This window comes from Spermophilus citellus (genome assembly GCF_964194105.1).
Source record: "Spermophilus citellus genome assembly, chromosome: 6".
Taxonomy (NCBI): Eukaryota; Metazoa; Chordata; class Mammalia; order Rodentia; family Sciuridae; genus Spermophilus; species Spermophilus citellus.
The window spans coordinates 79,885,819-79,904,955 of NC_138187.1; the positions used below are offsets into that span (position 1 = coordinate 79,885,819).

General features: G+C 36.9%; 1 protein-coding gene across 1 annotated transcript in view; it reads right to left on the reverse strand.

The window, feature by feature from the left end:
* Positions 1–19,137, reverse strand: part of LOC308651262 (uncharacterized protein C10orf67, mitochondrial) — a gene marked incomplete at its 5' end in the record, with an annotated part of 122,852 nt that overhangs the window by 69,777 nt on the left and 33,938 nt on the right. The window contains 2 exons of the mRNA XM_081298192.1: positions 11,707–11,772; positions 18,964–19,022. Of these exons, the coding sequence (XP_081154318.1) occupies positions 11,707–11,772; positions 18,964–19,022 (125 nt within the window). The remainder of the gene's footprint in view (positions 1–11,706; positions 11,773–18,963; positions 19,023–19,137) is intronic.

Genomic DNA, 19,137 nt, shown 5'->3' on the forward strand with positions numbered 1-19,137 from the left:
TTTATCCTTATGCCAATACTGCTTTACCTTCACTACTATAACTTTAAATTAAGTTTTTATAGGCTTTTTAAATTAATTTTTTATTTATATATGACAATGGAATGCATTCATATTACACATATAGAGCACATTTTTTAATATCTCTGGTTGTACACAAATTATATTCACACCAATTCGTGTCTTCATACATGTACTTTGGATAATGATGTCCATCAAATTCCACCATCATTTATAACCCCATGCCTCTTCCTTTCTCCTCCCACCCCTCTGCCCTATCTAGAGTTCGTCTGTTCCTCCCTTGCTCCCCGCCTCCCTACCCCACTATAAATCAGCCTCCTTATATCAGAAAAAAATATTGGGCATTTGGTTTTTGGGGATTGGCTGACTTCATTTAACATTATCTCCCCCAACTCCATCCATTTACCTGAAAATGCCCAGATTTTATTCTCTTTTATTGCTGAGTAATATCCCATTGTGTATATATGCCACATTTTTTTTATCCATTCATCTACCAAAGGGCATCTAGGTTGGTTCCACAATTTAGCTATTGTGATTGTGCTGCTATAAACATTGATGTGGCTGTGTCTCTGTAGTATGCTGTTTTTAAGTCCGTTGGGTATCGACTGAGGAGAGAGATAGCTGGGTCAAATGGTGGTTCCATTCCCAACTTTCCAAGAAATCTCCATACTGCTTTCCATATTGGCTACACCAATTTGCAGTCCCACCAACAATATATGAGTGTACCTTTTCCCCCACATCCTTGCCAACACTTATTGTTGTTTGTATGCAAAATAGCTGCCATTCTGACTGGAGTGAGATGAAATCTTAGAGTGGTTTTGATTTGAATTTCTCCAATTTCTAGCGATGATGAACATTTTTTTGTATATTTGCTGATTGATTGTATATCATCTTCTGAGAAGTGTCTGTTCATGTCCTTGGCCCATTTATTGATTGGGTTATTTGTGATTTTGGTGTTTAGCTTTTTGAGTTCTTTATATACCCCAGAGATTAGTGCTCTATCTGATGTATGAGGGGTAAATATTTGCTCCCAAGATGTAGGCTTTCTATTCACCTCACAGATTGTTTCTTTTTATGAGAAGAAATTTTTAGCTTGAATCCCTCCCATTTATTGATTCTTGATTTTAATTCTTGTGCTTATTAAGGAAGTTGGGGCCTAATCCCACATGATGGAGATTAGGGCCTACTTTTTCTTGTATTAGATGCAGGGTCTCTGGTTTTATTCCTAGGTCCTTGATCCATTTTGAGTTGAGTTTTGTGCATGCACAAAAAGAGATAGGGGTTTAATTTTGTTGCATATGGATTTCCAGTTTTCCCAGCACCATTTGTTAAGGAGGCTATCTTTTCTGCAATGCATGTTTTTGGCACCTTTGTCTAATATAATTGTAATTTTGTGGATTAGTCTCTGTGTTCTCTATTCTGTACCATGGTCTACCAGTCTGTTTTGGTGCCAATACCATGCTGTTTTTGTTACTATTGCTCTGTAGTATTGTTTAAGGTCTAGTATAGTGATGCCACCTGCTTCACTCTTCCTGCTAAGGATTGCTTTAGCTATTCTGGGTCTCTTATTTTTCCAGATGAATTTCATGACTACTTTTTCTAATGAGGAATGCCATTGGGATTTTGATCAGAATTGTATTAAATATATATACAGTGCTTTTGGTAGTATGGTCATTCCAAGAGCAAAGTAGATCTTTCCATCTTCTAAGGTCTTCTTTGATTTCTTTCTTTAGAGTTCTGTTGTTTTCATTGTATAGATCTTTCATCTCTTTCTCTGATTCCCAAGTGGTTTTTTTTAAGTGTATTGTAAATGGGGTATTTTCCTCATTTCTCTTTCTGAGGAGTTGTCACTGATATACAGAAATGCCTCTGATTTATGGGTGTTGATTTTATATCCTTCTACTTTGCTGAACTCATTTACTTGTTCTAGAAGATTGCTGGTGGAATTTTTTGGTTCTTTTAGGTATAGAATCATATCATCAGCAAATAGTGCCAATTTGAGTTCTTCTTTTCCTATGTATATCCCTTTAATTTCTTTTGTCTAATTGCTCTGGCCAGTGTTTCAAGAACTGTGTTAAATAGAAGTGGCGAAAGAGGGCATCCCTGTTTTGTTCCAGTTTTTAGAGAACTGCCTTCAATTTTTCTCCATTTAAAATGATGTTGGCCTGGGGCTTAGCATAGATAGCCTTTATGATGTTGAGATATGTTCCTGTTATCCCTAATTTTTCTAGTGTTTTGAACATGAAGGGGTGCTGTATTTTGTCAAATGCTTTTTCTGTGACTATTAAGACGATCATATGATTTTTATCTTTAGATAAGCCTATTGATGGGATGAATTACACTTGTTGATTTCTGTATGTTGAACCACCCTTGCATCCCTGGGATGAATCCCATTTGTTCGTGGTGCATGATCTTTTTGATATGTTTTTGTATTCAATTTGCCAGAATTTTGTTGAGAGTTTTTGCATCTATGTTCATTAGAGATATTGGTCTGAAGTTTTCTTTTTTTGATGTGTCTATGCCTGCTTTTGGAATCGGGGTGATATTAGCCTCATATAATGAATTTGGAAGTGCTCCCTCTTTTTCTATTTCCTGAAATAAATTGAAGAGTGTTGGTATTAGTTCTTCTTTAAAGGTCTTGTAGAACTCGGCTGTGTATCCATCCAGTCCTGGGCTTTTCTTTGTTGGTAGGCTTCTGATGGCTTCTTCTATTTTGTAACTTGAAATGTTTCTGTTTAAATCATGTATATCATCCTGATTAAATTTGGGCAAATAATATGACTCTAGAAATTTGTCAATGCTTTTGATGTTTTCTATTTTATTGGAATACAGGTTTTCAAAATAATTTCTAATTATCTTCTGTATTTCTGTAGTGTCTGTGGTGATCTTTCCTTTTTCATCACATATGTTAGTAATTTGAGTTTTCTCTCTCCTAATCTTTGTTAGCATGGCTAAGGGTCTGCCAATTTTATTTATTTTTTCAAAGAGCCAACTTTTTGTTTTGTCAATTTTTTCAATTGTTTCTTTTGTTTCAATTTCATTGATTTCAGCTCTGATTTTAATTATTTACTGTCTTCTACTGCTTTTGGTATAGATTTGTTCTTCTTTTTCCAGGGCTTTGAGATGTAATATTAAGTCATTTATTTATTGACTTTTTCTTTTTTTAAGGAGTGAACTCCATGCAATGAACTTTCCTCTTAGAACTGTCTTCACAGTGTCCCAGAGATTTCTATATATTGTATCTGTGTTCTCACTCACCTCCAAAATTTTTTTAATCTCCTCCTTGATGTCTTCTGCAACCCATTGTTTATTCAGTAGCATATTATTTAGTCTCCATGTGTTGGAGTAGCTTTTATTTCTTATTTTATATCATTGATTTCTAATTTCATTTCACTATGATCTGATAGAATTCAGAGTAGTATCTCTACTTTTTTACATTTGTTAAGAGTTGCTTTGTGGCATAATATATGGTCTATTTTAGAGAAGGACCCATGTTCTGCTGAGAAGAAAGTGTACTCACATGTTGAAGGATGAAATATTCTATTTATGTCAGTTAAGTCTAAGTTATTGGTTGTTTTATTAAATTCTATAGTTTCTTTGTTCAGCTTTTGTTTGGAAGATCTATCCAGTGGTAAAAGAGGTGTGTTAAAGTCACTCAAAATTATTGTGTTGTGGTCTCTTTGACTCTTGAACTTGAGAAGAGTTTGTTTGATGAATGTAGATACTCCATTGTTTGGGGCATATATATTTATAATTGTCAAGTCTTGTTGGTGTATGGTTCTCCTGAGAAGTATGTAGGGTCCTTCTTTATCCCCTTTGATTAACTTTAGCTTGAAGTCTACTTTATTTGATATGAGGATAGAAACCCCTGCTTGCTTCTGCAGTACATGTGAGTGGTATGATTCTTCCCAACCCTTCACCTCCAATCTGTGGATGTCTTTTCCTATGAGATGAAACTCTTGGAGGAGGCATATTGTTGTGTCTTTTTTTTTTCCTGATCCAATCTGCTATTCTATGTCTTTTGATTGGTAAGTTTAGGGCATTAACATTCAGGGTTATTATTGAGACATGATTTGTATTCTCAGCCATTTTTGGTATTTAACATGACTCAGTTTCTCCTCTGATCAGGTTTTCCTTTAGTGTAATACCTCCCACTGCTGATTTTCATCCTTGTTTTTTATTTTCTCTTCATGGAATATTTTGCCAAGGATGTTCTGTAGTGCAGGCTTTCTAGTTGTAAATTCTTTTGTTTATCATGGAAGGTTTTTATTTCATCATCAAATCTAAAGCTTAGTTTTGCTGGATATAACTGGATATACGATTCTTGGTTACATTACATCTCATTTTCTTTCAGAGCTTGATATATGTTATTCCATGATCTCCTGGCTTTGAGGGTCTAGGTTGAAAAAAATCTGCTGAGACACAAATTGGTCTCCCCCTATATGTGATTTGATTACTCTCTCTTGCGGCTTTTAAGATTCTATCCTTATTCTGTATGCTAGGCATTTTCATTATAATGTTCCTTGGTGTAGATCTGTTGTAATTTTGTACATTTGGTGTCCTGTAAGCCTCTTTATTTCATTTTCCAATTCATTCTTCATGCTTGGGAAACTTTCTGATATTATCTCATTGAAAAAGATTGTTCATTCTTTTGGTTTGAAACTCTGTGCCTTCCTCTATCCCAATAACTCTTAGATTTGGTCTTTTGATGCTGTCCCACAATTCTTGGATGTTTCTTACTACCTTCCCTGTGTGGTCAACTTTATTTTTTCCAGATTGTATACTTTGTCTTCATTATCTGACATTCTTTCTTCTAAGTGACCTAGTCTGTTGGTTATACTTTATATTGAGATTTTTGTTTGGTTTATTTTATCCTTCATTTCAAGGATTTCTAACTGCATTTTTTTCATAGTCTCTATCTCCTCCTTTTGCTACCTGTATTTGCTCTCTTATCTCCTTATTGGAATGATCGATTTTTGCCTATATTTGCTCATTTAGGTCATTCTTTGATTCACAGATCATTTTAATTATGAACCTTCTTACTCCTTCTCTGACATTTCATCAACTTTACTGTCCATGGGTTCTGTTATTGTATTATCCTGGTTTGTTTGGGGGCACTTTCCTCCCTTGTTTTCTCATGTTGCCTATGTGTCTTCCTTTCTTGAGTGGATCCTGGACCTAGGTCCTGTGCAAGTTGGTGAGGGCAGATCTAGTTCAGGCCTGAGCTCCAGGGGTAGTCTGCTGGTCAAAAGAAGCGGTCCCTAGACAGAGGCTGGGCTCTGGCAGGTGTCTGCAGGTGGCGGGATGGACAAGGGCCTACTGTGAGCCTGGATCCTGTGCAGGCCAGTGTGGACCTGCTCTCTTGTAGTCTGCTGGTCAGAAGGGGAAGTCCCATGCTTCAGGCTGTGCTCTGGTGGGTGTCTCACACTGAGTTTTGATACTAGGTTGTATATGTCTTACAACTGTATTCTTTTAAAAAAATTATTTTAGCTACCCAAGATTCTGTGTATTTCCACATAAATTTTAGGGTGGGCTTGCTGATTTCAACAGAAAGGTCTGCTGAGATTTTGATTGGGATGGTATTGAAGCTACAAATCAATTTGGAGAAACTGACAAGTTTAGTAATATGCATCCTCTAAAACTTAAACATGGTATCTCTCTCCAGCAACTCCTTCAGCATTATTGTTATATCCACTGTACCAGTTTTGTACATATTTTGTTAAATTTATCCAAAAGTTTTTCATGTTTTTGATACTATTGAAAGGGGTGCTTTTCAAAATGTCAATTTTTGATTATTCATTGCCTATATATAGAAATATATGATTTTTATATCTTGATCTTTGCAACTTTGCTAAATTCACTTATTACTTCTAGTAGTTGGTTTGTTGTTGTTGTTGTTGTTGTTTTTTTGTGTGTGTGTGTTTGTTTGGGTTTTTTGATAAATTTCTTAGGATTTCTTATATAAATGATCATGTTCTCGGGGGCTAGGGCTGTGGCTCAGTGGTAGAGTACTTGCCTAGCATTGTGAGGCACTGGGTTTGATCCTCAGCACCACATATAATACATAAATAAATAAATTAAATAAAGGTCCATTGACAAATAAAAAATATTTTAAAAAAATGATCATGTCCTCTAGGAACAAAAGTCTACTTTTTCCTTTCTACACTGGATTGCTGAGAGCCACAGCCGAGTGGGAATGGCCCCTGGTATTTTGCCAATAGTATTGGTTGAGAGGCGAGCCATTAAGATGGTGCTGGATTGATTCAATTGTATATTAGACCTTTATTGTCCACCTCGGCCATCCGATACTTTGGAGTTCTCCTGAGGATTGCCTGGGGAGTTCCCGTTGGTTGGTGAAGTTCCAGTGGTAGGACTTCTAGTTGGTGTGTGGTGTGGTCCCGGCGTGTGGGTGGCGTTCGCAGGGAGTTCGGAAATAAAGTTTGTTCCTGCTTGAGTGGCTCGTGATTTGTGCCCAGCCAGACTGCGGCACTGGATGGCAGTTATTTCCTTTCGTTGTATCACTGCACTGGTTAGGACCTAAACTACAATGTCAAATGCAAGTGATAAGAACAGAAATCTTTGTCTCATTTCTGACTTTAGGCTTACAACATTTAGTCATCACCATGAAACATAAAATAGCTATTTTTTTTGTCATCTTGAGGAAGTTCACTTCTACTTCCAGTTTTCATCACAAATAGATACTGGACATTCACAAGATGTTTTCCTGCACTGTTCTGCCCTCTGGCTCTAATGTTTTACATCCTCCCCATAAGCGAGATCCACTAATTTTCATCCTACGCCTCCAGAAACCTCGTCCTCCTATAGCATCAGCTGCTATCCTGGGATCTCTTTATCTAGATCAGGTGAAGGTGCAAATGAGGTTCTTTGAGTACAGTTGCTCTTTATCCAAAGACCCAGGAACTAAAAAGACAAGTTATTTGTCTTCCACACAGCAATTGTACCAAGATGGGACATAGGGTCAGCACTAGAGACTCCACCTGCTTTCTACAGGAAAAGAATGGGCAGCATATAGCAATCACTGATGCCTAATAATTTGGAAATCCAACTAGGCATATATGGCCATATACTTGATTAGGACTGAGCCCTATTCCCACTGGAAAAAAAATTACCACAAACAATAAATAATGTAAGAAAACTCCAATTTTTTGAAGTCTATAAAATTGTTTCTACTCCATATTGTCCATATTGTTTATCACACGTGCTTCCTTTTTAAAAATTTTTTTTTATTTAGAGACAAGGTCTCACTGAGTTGCTTAGTGCCTCACTTTTGCTGGGGCTGGCTTTGAATATGTGATTCTCCTGCCTCAGCCTCCCAAATCCCTGGGATTACAGGTGTGTGCCACTGCCCATGGCTGCTTCCTTATCTTTGACATTTTCTGGCCAGGAAGCTCATTGTAATGCAGTGAACTAGATGGTCCCAGTTCTCTTTGCAATTCCCCTATAAATTACAAAGAGTTACTGGAAGTGGAGTAGTCCCTCTCCTGCAGTATTTTCTGTGATTCATTCTGCCCAAGCTTACGTTTTGGTTGGTTAATAAAAGATTAAAGGAGTATTTTCTCCCTGTGTACTCTCTTCTTGTAAGTTTTTAATAAGTATGGTTTATATCTACATCCTATCTTACTAGTATGTTTGCCTGTGCCCCTTGCCAACCAGCTAGGAATATAACAGCACAACACTACATAGTACCCACAGAAACAGCCTAACATTGTTGACAGATCCATGAGAATTTCCTCAAATGGGAATCTGGAATTTTCTGCCTGAGCTCAGCATTAATGGCTTATGTACGTCAAAAGGTATTAGTATAACATTGTAAAGGTGATGTGTCAAGGAAAACAATGAGTGAATAAATGAGAAGGAAGAGGATCAGAATCATGAAAGGACAAAGATATTTAACTTAACCACATCTGGCTAAGGATATTTCCTTATTAAACAAGAGAGGAAGATGATCTCAATGCGTAGTCCAAGGACGTCTGGGGCTTCCAAGACTTTTAGGGGTTCTGTGACATCTAAATTATTTTCATAGTAATATTAAGAAATTAATTGCCTTTTCTTCATTTTCATGGCCTATTAAGTGTACAGTGGAATTTTCCAGAGGCTGTGTTATATTTAATCTTAACACAGAATACAGATCTAGATATGAGGATGCAACTTTCTTCAAGTAAGTCAGATATTTTTTAAAAAAATTGCAAAAATGTAAGAAGATATAAACATTTCTGTTTTGGAAAATATTTTTATAAATACTATGTTACTTATGTTTGTATGTAAAGGGCTTATTATTATTATTGTTAAATGATTTAAAAAATCACTTGATTCTGTCTTAATTTTACAGATAGCAAATTTCAACAAAGAAAACACATCTAGGGCTGGGGTTGTGGCTCAGCGGTAGAGAGCTCGTCTAGCATATGCAAGGCCCTGGGTTCAAGCCTCAGCACCACATAAAAATATTGTATTATATTCAAATGAAAGGAAGGAAGGAAGGAAGGAAGGAAGGAAGGAAGGAAGGAAGGAAGGCAGGCAAAGAGTGTAAAGGGATCCTGAGACTAAAAAGTTTAATATCTACTGAAGTAAGAACCAGAAACGTAATAGTGAAAACCACATGATAGTTATTCTGCACATTGTGAGCTATGCCACATGTGTATATCATCAGCTTACTGAACTATGTATAGTTCATGCTGCTGTGGGTTACCGTTTTCAACTAATCATTTTAGATATTCATTGCTTTATTACTCATAGCAAATATTTACTGAGCGTCTGGCTCCATGGCAGCTCCCACATTAGGCTTTAGGAGTACAAAAAAGAACAAGATGAAGTTGTTGCCTTCAAGAAGCTCACTTCAAGTAGCAAAAGACATGTGAACAGGGCATCTCTATAGAATGTGATGAGAGCTGTCAGAGGAGAACCAGGATCTATGTGATGTGAGAGTGGGTACTTCATCTGGGCTAGGAAAGCTGTGGAGGGAAGTTTTCCCAAAGGAAGTGGTGTCTGACCTCTGACCTGGAGGATGATTGGGAGCTACCAACTAGGAGAGGGCAAGTACTTCAGCACTGTAGAAACAGTACCTGAGGCACCTTGGTAAGAACCTCTTGATTCTTAGTAGACGTATCTGCTGACTTCCGGTAAGGTGTATTGTTTGGGGGCCTCATTCTAATGAGCTTTGAACCTCTGTTCAAGGAAACTCTTCCTTTCACAATATTTTTCCCCTCTGCCTCTCTGACTTTATAAGCAGATTATAAAGGTTAAGCAGGGCTACCAGATGTGTGGGACTATGTGGAGCACATTTGACTGACCGGTGGGAAGGGACTCACTGAGAGTCAAACAGGGTCAGTAGAACTTGCTGCTCTGCTTGCTGTGGCATATAGAGATACAGTCCCACTCAACCATTATTCCTGTTATGTTGGTCTTAGGGGCCACTATTCCAAGAACTTCAATGTCAGTGCAGGTTTGCACAGACCACAGGAAGCATCCCAGCTAGATGGGCAAATGCTGACACATCGCATGCAATAGGATTGGGCATCCTTGAAGCATGCCTGGAAGGGAACTCAGACCTCAGGAACTCAGTTACAGGAGCAGGTGAATGCAGTAGTCACTTGGTGCTGGGTCCCCAGAATGGGACTAGAGCAACTCTGTATCTCCTTCCTATCTTGATTGTTCTGAGAAATCACATGAAATGGGATGAAGGAAATTAGGCCAGGGAAAGAGATAAATTGTGGTACTTTTCTGATGAGCACCTTTCTCCTTCTTTTGTTAACTTCAAGATAAATAAAAGACACTCGGCCTAGAAATTATGGGAAGAAACGAAATTATTTAATATGTTTCCCCCAAACTAATCTAAAAATACAATCACTCAAAATCCCATTGCTTACTTATACTTATTGATCATGCCTCTTCACTACCAGCTCTTCGACTTTTACACTCTACTGGAAACAGTAACAGACAAGCCTGGAACAAAAACCTCTTATGAGAACATTTTTTAGATTTTTACAAATGACTGTGGTTCGCTCCACCTTCTCCCACTTCTCCTAAATCCTGGTTTATGAACAAAAAGGAGCCCAAAGAGCAACAAAGCCAGTCTCCCTCCAACTGCCCCGCAGAATGCCTTGGGGGTGTGAGGGGGGAAACAGTGGCCTCCCCAGGCCCCAAACCTATATGCCATAGAAACCCTGGCCACAAGGAGAACCAATCCCTCTATTGAAAACATGAATCCTCAAACTAGTTCTAAGCATCCTGAAGGCACTGGTGCTGTTGTGGGGTTTGGGATGTGGGCTTTGGCTGCTTGGCAACCAGCTTAGGGCTCAGCAAATGTCTAACCAAGAAAAAAACACGTGATTGGTTCCTCTGTGGGGAGTACAATAGCACCCGTAAAATGATTATAGTTAAACAAACAAACAAACAAAAAAGGCAAAGTAATTCAAAGGGTATATCAGGTCTGCTTCTAATAAAGGCAAAAATCCATCAACTGAGTGGTTTAATTTCTTCTCTGTTGCCCTAACAAACTAGCCATGTAACATTTGCTTCCCACCCTATAAAAACGCTTCCTCTTTTAATGACAACATTGCATACATTTGATTTTTGAAAGCAGAGCCTGGACTTCGAAGAAACGGCAGAGCAGGGTGAAGGATAATGATAGAAGAAATTGACCCAGTAGACTCAGATTATGGGGACTATTTTCATGTGCCAGGTATTTAAAAGTAAAGGGTTCAAAATAACATATTTTGTCAGCACATGGTTTTTGTGACTAGCTGCTGACCATAATTTTTCCCCATCGCCTGCTTTCCCAAGTTGGTTTCATAGAAGGCTTTATTGTAATCCAGGAGCATTGTTTCCATTAATTTCTATGACAAGGAACCCAAAACACAGGGTGCTGAGAGCAACAAAACAGAGTTGGGGAAACAGTCATGACTTGGCACAAAGTGTGACAAGCTGTAAAAAAGCGAATGTTTCAATATCTGCAGTGGTGTGGATTTCCTATGAACAACCTTTTCTCTTCTAAACAGTATCATATTCTTTTCAAGCACATTTAGAACGCAAGTCAAGCTGTGTTTTATTTTTTATTATAATAAACACAGTCAGTTTACTGTAACAAAGACATACTAGTGGTGATCAGTTGAAAGCCCAAGTACAACACCATAAGCTGGGCGGGGGCTGGGGTGGGGGCCAGGGGGTGGGGAGTCAACTGATAAAATAAAAGACCAGCCGTCTGGAAAGTTCTCTTAAAAGAGCATAAAAAGGCAGTGTTTTCTTATGAGACCAACACAGAATGCCAAAATATCTACTGGCTTCTTTTTTTTGTTGTTATTGTCACTTGTGGCAATTTGTAACTAAAAATAGAAAATCCTTCAAAATATTGGGCTCTCTCATTTGTTTTTGTTTTTAGATCTCCATCATAAAATGAAAAAAAAAAATTGAGCAGTCCTTTAAGTGGTGATCCTTATTCTTGCGCAAGATTCTACCACCTAGTAAATATATTGATTATACTGCTACTCAAGCTGTTTTCTCAAAAATCCTTGTTTAAAATGTTTGCCATGCATGCACTTACATTTTTTGATAAAGGCAAAATGAATAATTCGTTGTGAACAGTTACAAATTGGGTATATGGAAGTTTCATGATTTAAATTACATTCTTGGATTCAAATTCATTAGGGAAAAAAATATAATAAATCATCTTACCATATCTTGAACTACTGATTTTTCACACTCAAGTTCATATCTTAATCTTTCTCTGCTATCCATTAACTGAAATAGAGAAGAATATTACATTTTAATTCAAGATAAGAACAGAACATCTGAAATTTCACCTCAGTAGAATTTGGTAAAACATTTTTTGATATGAGAAAAATTCATTCCTGTGTGGTCAAAGGAAAAACTAAATTTGTACGGATCATTATGTTAATGATAATATATTATTATAGGATTATTATATAAGCAAACAAATGTACACAGAAAATGCCAATATATTTATAACCTTCCTCACCCCACCCTTCTCACAAATGTGAGACCAATATATAATAAAGCAAGTCCTAGTATGTCACAAGAGCAAGTTTGCTTTACTCTTTATATAACCCATTTCTCTTAGTTTTTTTGTGTTATATTTATGTGATATCAGGCCTATTCATATTGATTGAAAATAGCCACCAAAAGCCCACATACTTCACACTATTGTACCCATGTGACTTGCCTGGTACTTTAAATAATAATTCATTTGTGTGTTTTAAACACTTGTAAAATTAAACCCTTGACCTTGACATCCACTCAATTAATTCATGTACTTATTAGTTTAACAGATACTCCAAGGTCACCATCCTTGTTGTTTCAAGGTTTTTTAGTTTTCCTTGTTTATCCAAGTATCCTCTTAATGGGTCTCTCTGGCTCTACATTTTCCTACCTTCCATTCATTTTCTTCCTGCAACACAAATCTGATCCAATCACAATGTTCAAGGCTCCTCAATGTACTCTGAAGGTAATTTAAACTCTTGGCATGAATAATAATTCTTTCCAATTGTGCCTTGACCCTTGTCACCCCTTACTTTTATGGACTCTTCAGCTCTAGCAAACTACACACCCTTCCCTGCAAGAGGCTTCCTCCTTGTGCTTAGGATGAACTTCCCACTCTCCCTCTCTGCTGGCTAACTCTAGCCCCTCTTCTGGGAGTCAGCCCAGTATCTTTCCTCTAGGCTTCCTGGATCTCTGACATGCCTCATTAAGTGCACCCTAGCATGCTCAGAACCCCAATTCCTGGTCTGTCTCCTTACTACAATGAAATTCAGGAGACTGGATTGTATTGTGGCCACAGCTGAAGGACAGATACGGCTATCCCTGTTATTAGATTATCGGAATTAAAACACAAACGCTACTGAACTCCACATTGGATAGTGCTTAGCACACGTCAGTGGCAAGAGGTCAGCCTACCCAAATTCAGTTCCACTTTCAATTTGGTTTTTTTTTTTTCCAATTTGTTTTTAACTTCATTGGGAGGGAGCATGTGGCTTATCCAAAAATTTGAGTTGTCCTTTTTATTCTTCTGTTTCTTACTTATCCCTTCCCTACTCCCTAGTCTTCACCCTCTTTCATACCCACCACAAATCCTCACCATGTGGTCTCATTTAACTGTTATTTCATTCTCTAGTTATATCAAATTGCAAACAGTTCCATGAACGTATCTCACACTATAGGTATTCATACTCTGTAGCCTGGTTTATCCAAGCTCTTCTGACTTCTTACCTTGGAGTGGATCTCCCTCAGAGCAGGATGTGGGACTACTTTTTGTAAAGCCTTACCTTCCAAATGAAGCCAGGTATCTTTTTTTTCTAGGTACACATTTCTAATATGATCATATCCCACTTCTTTATGTTTTTATCTATCCCCTAGACTGGGCATCCTTCCCAGCTGAGATCATATGTGTCTATACATGCACTTTAATTAATTTTTTTTCGCAGTAGCACAGTGTTTAGCACTTAAAAGTACCTAAGAAGCACTGCTGACTTGGTGAAGTATCATGGAAACAAACCAACAAATATCAGTTCTCATTCGTTCAGCAATTCTGATCTGCTTTCTAATGGACAAATCCCTTTCATTACATTATCATATTCTACACACACTAAGCCTGGGAGAAACAGGAAGGAGGGGAGAAGGGACTTGGCTGGCCCAATGGCACACAGTGGCAGAAATGGAACAGGAACCTAGGGTTCTAGAATTTTTCTGCTCAATATCAAAATGTGCCTATATTTCATGTTTGTGTGGAGTTCTAGGACAAAGAAATAAATAAAGAGGAAAGGATTTTTTTTAAATGATCAAGCAGGTTAGAAATGCTATATTTGTCTAAAGTAGATATGTGAAATAGAAATATAATGTGTCATATACATAATTTTGAATTTTACAGTAGCTTTGTTATAAAGGTTAAAAAAGTAACTTTAACAATGTTCATTTTCCCTGCATATGTAAAATATTATCACTTTAATGTGCAATCAAATTCAAAATTATTTGCAGCTATTTTTCATTCTTATGTCAAATCCTTGAAATCCATTGTGTATTTGTCATCACTTATCTCAACTTGAGAGTTAAGTTTTTAGATTTTTTTAAATTTTAAAAACTGTGTATATGAAAAAGTAGATTCATATACCCAAGCAATTAAAAATATACCTAAAGATTTTCCCCAATAACTGAAACAAGTATCAGTTATTCAATTTAAATTTAAAATAAACAAAATTTAGATTAAAAATTCAGTTCTTCATGAAAGACCTCTGCAATAAAAATTATAGAACATTGAAGAAAGAAACTGAAGAAGACACTGGAAGAGGAAAAGGCCTCCCATGGTTCATAAATAGGCAGAATTAATATTGTTAAAGTGACTATATTACCAAAAAGTGACATAGAGATTCAATGCAATCTCCATCAAATTACCAATGACATTATTCAAAAGACTCGGGGCAAAAGGTTCTAAAATTCATTTGGAAGAATCATAAACCCAGAATAGTCAAAGTAATTCTAAGCAAGAGAAGCAATGTTGGAGATACAATGCCTGACTTAAATTATACTACAGAGCTATTGTAACAAAAATAGTATGGTACTGATATAAAAACGTAGACCAATGGTACAGAATAGAAGACACAAACACCGGCACACAGATACAGTCATTTAATCCTTGATAAAGGCTCCAAAAACATACTTTGGAGACTAGATAGACAAATGATGAGGGGAAAACTGGTTATCCGAATGTAGAAGAATGAGAGTAGATTCAAAACTCTTAGTCTGTAAATCAAGAGTCAATTTAAAATGGAACAAAGACTTAGGAATTAGACCAGAAACTTTGCAACTCCTAAGAGAGAACATAGGGTTGGCACTTCAACATATAGGTGCAGACAAAAACTTCTTCAGTAGGGAGCCCTAATTACAATAATATATATTCCATGCATGAATAATTATATCAAAATGTACTCTACTGTTATGTATAATTGAAAAGAACCAGTAAAAAAAAAAAAACTTCCTCAGTAGGACTCTTGAAACCCAGAAAATAATGCCAAAAATTTAAATGAGAAGGCATCAAATTTAAAAGTTTATGTATAGCAAAGGAAAAAGTAAGAGTATGAAGAGGGAACCTACAGAATGGGAAACATTGTTGATGTTACTTTTCTGACAGAGGCTTAATATCCAGAATATATAAAGAACTCAGAAAGCTTAATACCAAAAACAATAACAAAAAAACCCAAATAACTCTATCAATAAATGGGCAAATGACAAAACAGACATTTCTCAGAAGAAGAAATACAAATAGCCAACAAAAATACTAAAAAGTACTCAATGTATCAGCAATTAAGGAAATGTAAATCAAAATTACAGTAAGATTTCATCTCCAGTGAGAATGGCAATCATCAAGAATACAAATAATAATAAACACTTGAGGATGTGGAGAAACACTTTTACATGGTGGGATTGTAAATTAGTACAAGCACTATGAAAATCAGCATGGACTTTCCTCAAAACATTAGGAATACAGTCATCATTTGATCCAACTGTACCACTCCTAGATATTTATACTAAAGAATTATGGTCCGCCTACTATAGTGATACACACATACCCATGTTTATGGCAGCATGATCCACAACAGTCTAGGTATGTGTCAAAATGGATGAATGGATGAAGAAAATGTGTTATATGTCCACAATGGCATTTTATTCAGTCATAAAGAAGACTGAAGTTATGTCATTTGCAGGAGAATAGATGGAACATGAAAGTATTATATTAAGTGAAAGAAGCCAAAATCGGTCAAGGGTCACGAGCTTTCTCTCATATGTAGAAGATAGAGAACAAAAAGGGAAAAGTGGGGAGGAGGGGTCGTGGATCAATTCACAAAATTAGAATGAAGACCAGTAGAGGAAGGGGACCCAGGTGAGAGAGTATGGGAGGGAAAGGGGAGGTTTTTGGGAATGAAATTGATCAAATTATACACATATAAATATGTAGCGATGAGGGGCTGGGGTTGTGGCTTCGTGGTAGAGTACTTGCCTAGCTTGTGTGAGTACTGTTCGATTCTTATACATAAACAAATAAATAAAATAGGGCTGGGGATATAGCTCAGTTGGTAGGGTGTTTGCCTCATATGCACAAAGGCCTGGGTTCAAATCCAGCACCACACAAAAAATAAATTAATAAAATAAAATAAATAAATAAAATAAAGGTCCATCAACAACTAAAAATTATACATAAAAATGTCATAATGAACCCCACTATTATGTATTATAATGCACCAATAAAAATATAAAAAAGAAAAAAATTCAGTTCTTCAGTTGCACTGGCCATATTTCAAGTGTTCAGTAGCCACATGTGGCCAGTGGCTACCCATGACCACTGTAGGTCTCAAAAGCTGAGGCAGCACTTATGATGTATTTAAACTCACACAGGGTGCAACTAGTCACTCAGGGCATGTTTCTTCCTAATTGATGACTTGCCATTGACATTTTTTTGTTTGTTTGTTTTAATTCTCTATTGTACCTCTCAGAGAGTAGAAAGCTTATGGAATTTCTTTTCGATGGTAGTAGTATAGATGAGTTTTAGAAACATTTACAATAAATTGGTGTTCCCTTGTAGGTTAAGTAAAACTAGAAGCAGAGATTTCATTTTTAACCCTAGAAGCCAATGCCAAGAAGGCTGAAGTTGTCTGTTTACAAATTCTGTTGCTACCCAGTAAAAAAAGGAATCTACATCATCGCCAGTGCAATGGGGTGAAGCACAAGGAAATAAAATCGTTTTGTAGAATTCAGTGATCAGAGCAATCATTTCCCAACTCTGATCTATCAGGGTAACCATTTCTTTAAGAATTAATTCTCAGATGGGCATCATTACCCTAGGTATAGGATGATTGCACGAACAGTGCATCTCTATACCGAGTACAATTAGAAAATTGAAATGTTGTGCTCTATTTGTGTATGATAAATTAAAATGCATTCTGCTGTCATGTACAACGAAGTAGAACAAATAAAAAAATAAATTGATTAAAAAAAATAGTTCTCAGAAGTGACTTTATATAAAATGAAAGAACATCCCAAATAGCAACATAAGACCTAATTGAAACATGAACCTAAACTTAGGCATATGTGGCCACTGTAATTTTGAAAATGTGGTTGGTGTAATAGAGAAACTGGATTTTTAGTACAATTCACAATACCTAAATTGTGGAGCCAGTTTAGGTATTGTGAATTGTAGATGCCCTTCAGTGGATGAATGGATTAAAAAATGTGACATATATACACAATGGAATTTTACTCAGCAATAAAAGAGAATAAAATCATGGCATTTGCAGATAAATGAATGGCGTTGGAGAAGATAATGCTAAGTGAAGTTAGCCAGTCCCCCCAAAACAAATGCTGAATGTTTTCTCTGATATAAGGAGGCTGACTCATAGTAGGGGGTAGGGAGGGGGGAGCATGGAAGGATTAGATGAATTCTAGATAGGGAAGAGGGGTGGGAGGGAAAGGGAGGGGGCAGGGGATTAGCAAGGACGGTGGGATGTGATGGACATCATTATCCAAAGTACATGTATGAAGACACAAATTGGATATCAGCATACTTTATATAAAACAGAGATATGAAAAACTATAGTATATATGTATATATATATATGTGTGTGTGTGTGTGTGTAATTAAGAATTGTAATGCATTCTGCTGTCATTTTTCTTAAGTTAATAAAAAAGGAGAGAAACTGGATTTTTAATTTTATCTAATTTTAACTTTAAAATTGATATTTGGTTCAGTTACTGGAAAATAAATTTATTTGGAATAATCTGGGCATGAGAATCTGTTTTCTCTCCTATATGTTTTTTAGTTGGTTTGTTTGCTTGTTTGTTTAGGGTACTAGGAATTGAACCAGGGGGCTTTACCACAGAGCACTATCCCTACCCCTTTTTGTTTTTTATTTTGAGACAGGATCTCTCTAAGTTGGTTAAGGCCTTGCTGAATTGCTGAGGCTGGACTTGAACTTTTGATCCTCCTGTCTCAGCCTGCCAAATTTCTGGGATTACAGACATGTGTTACTATGCTTAGCACCTGTATGGTTTTTTTGAACTCTAAATACATCTTCTTCCTGTTAATTCCTCAAAAAGCAGTTTTCAGGGTGCCCTGCACTTGTGCTCAGTCCTAGGAATATAACCAGAGACCGAGCGCAGTCTTTGTCCTCCTGGAGTATGGTGGGGAAGTCTGACCAAAACTACAAAGTGTTTTGAGCGCCACATAGGGGAGGTACAAGACCCAGAGAGCTCAAAGCAGGGGCCCCTGGGTTGTGCATCAAGGACGGGAATTGCTATGGTCCTGCTGCATTAAATGTACTGGGAAATCTTGATTTTCATGACACCAAAAAGAATTCCCTGCTTTAAATAAAGGTTAACCAGATAACATAAGCCCCATTCATTCATATACTGAAAGTGAACCAATATTGGAACGAAAAATAAGAGTTCTTATTCTTATTTTTTTAGAGAGAATTTTTTTTAATATTTATTTTTTAGTTTTTCGGCAGACACAACATCTTTGTATGTGGTGCTGAGGATCAAACCCGGGTCGCACGCATGCACGCTACTGCTTGAGCCACATCCCCAGCCCAAGAGTGCTTATTCTTAGTAATGTAATTTCCTTACAACCATGAGCACATCTTTGGACATCCCTGTGTCCTGAAACTTCAGTTCCTTATAATCAACAAAGTTGCTGCCCATTTTACCCCCAATAAAGGGAGCATCCATACACTTGTGCATTTCCAAGACAGAACTCTAATTCACTACTACTCAAAAGAACAAGGAAATACCTAATCAAACGTATATAATGGGAAACATATGACAACTTTTCTCTGTATCTTAAGATACTCTGAACACATTGTCATTTTGCCAATGGTACTGATATTTCAATTTAAAAGAGTCATTTATCAATGTGAAAATATTACGTACCTGTTGAATAGTTCTCTGATCCTGCTCTGAAATCTCTTTGAGATTTATAATTTCATCTTCTGTAAACAAAAGGAGAGAGAGGCCAACCATGAAATTACATGCGTATGCCCTGTATTCAAGCTGCCTGCTTCAGGGCAGGCTGGGAAACCACTGGTGGGCATGGTGGACGCAAGT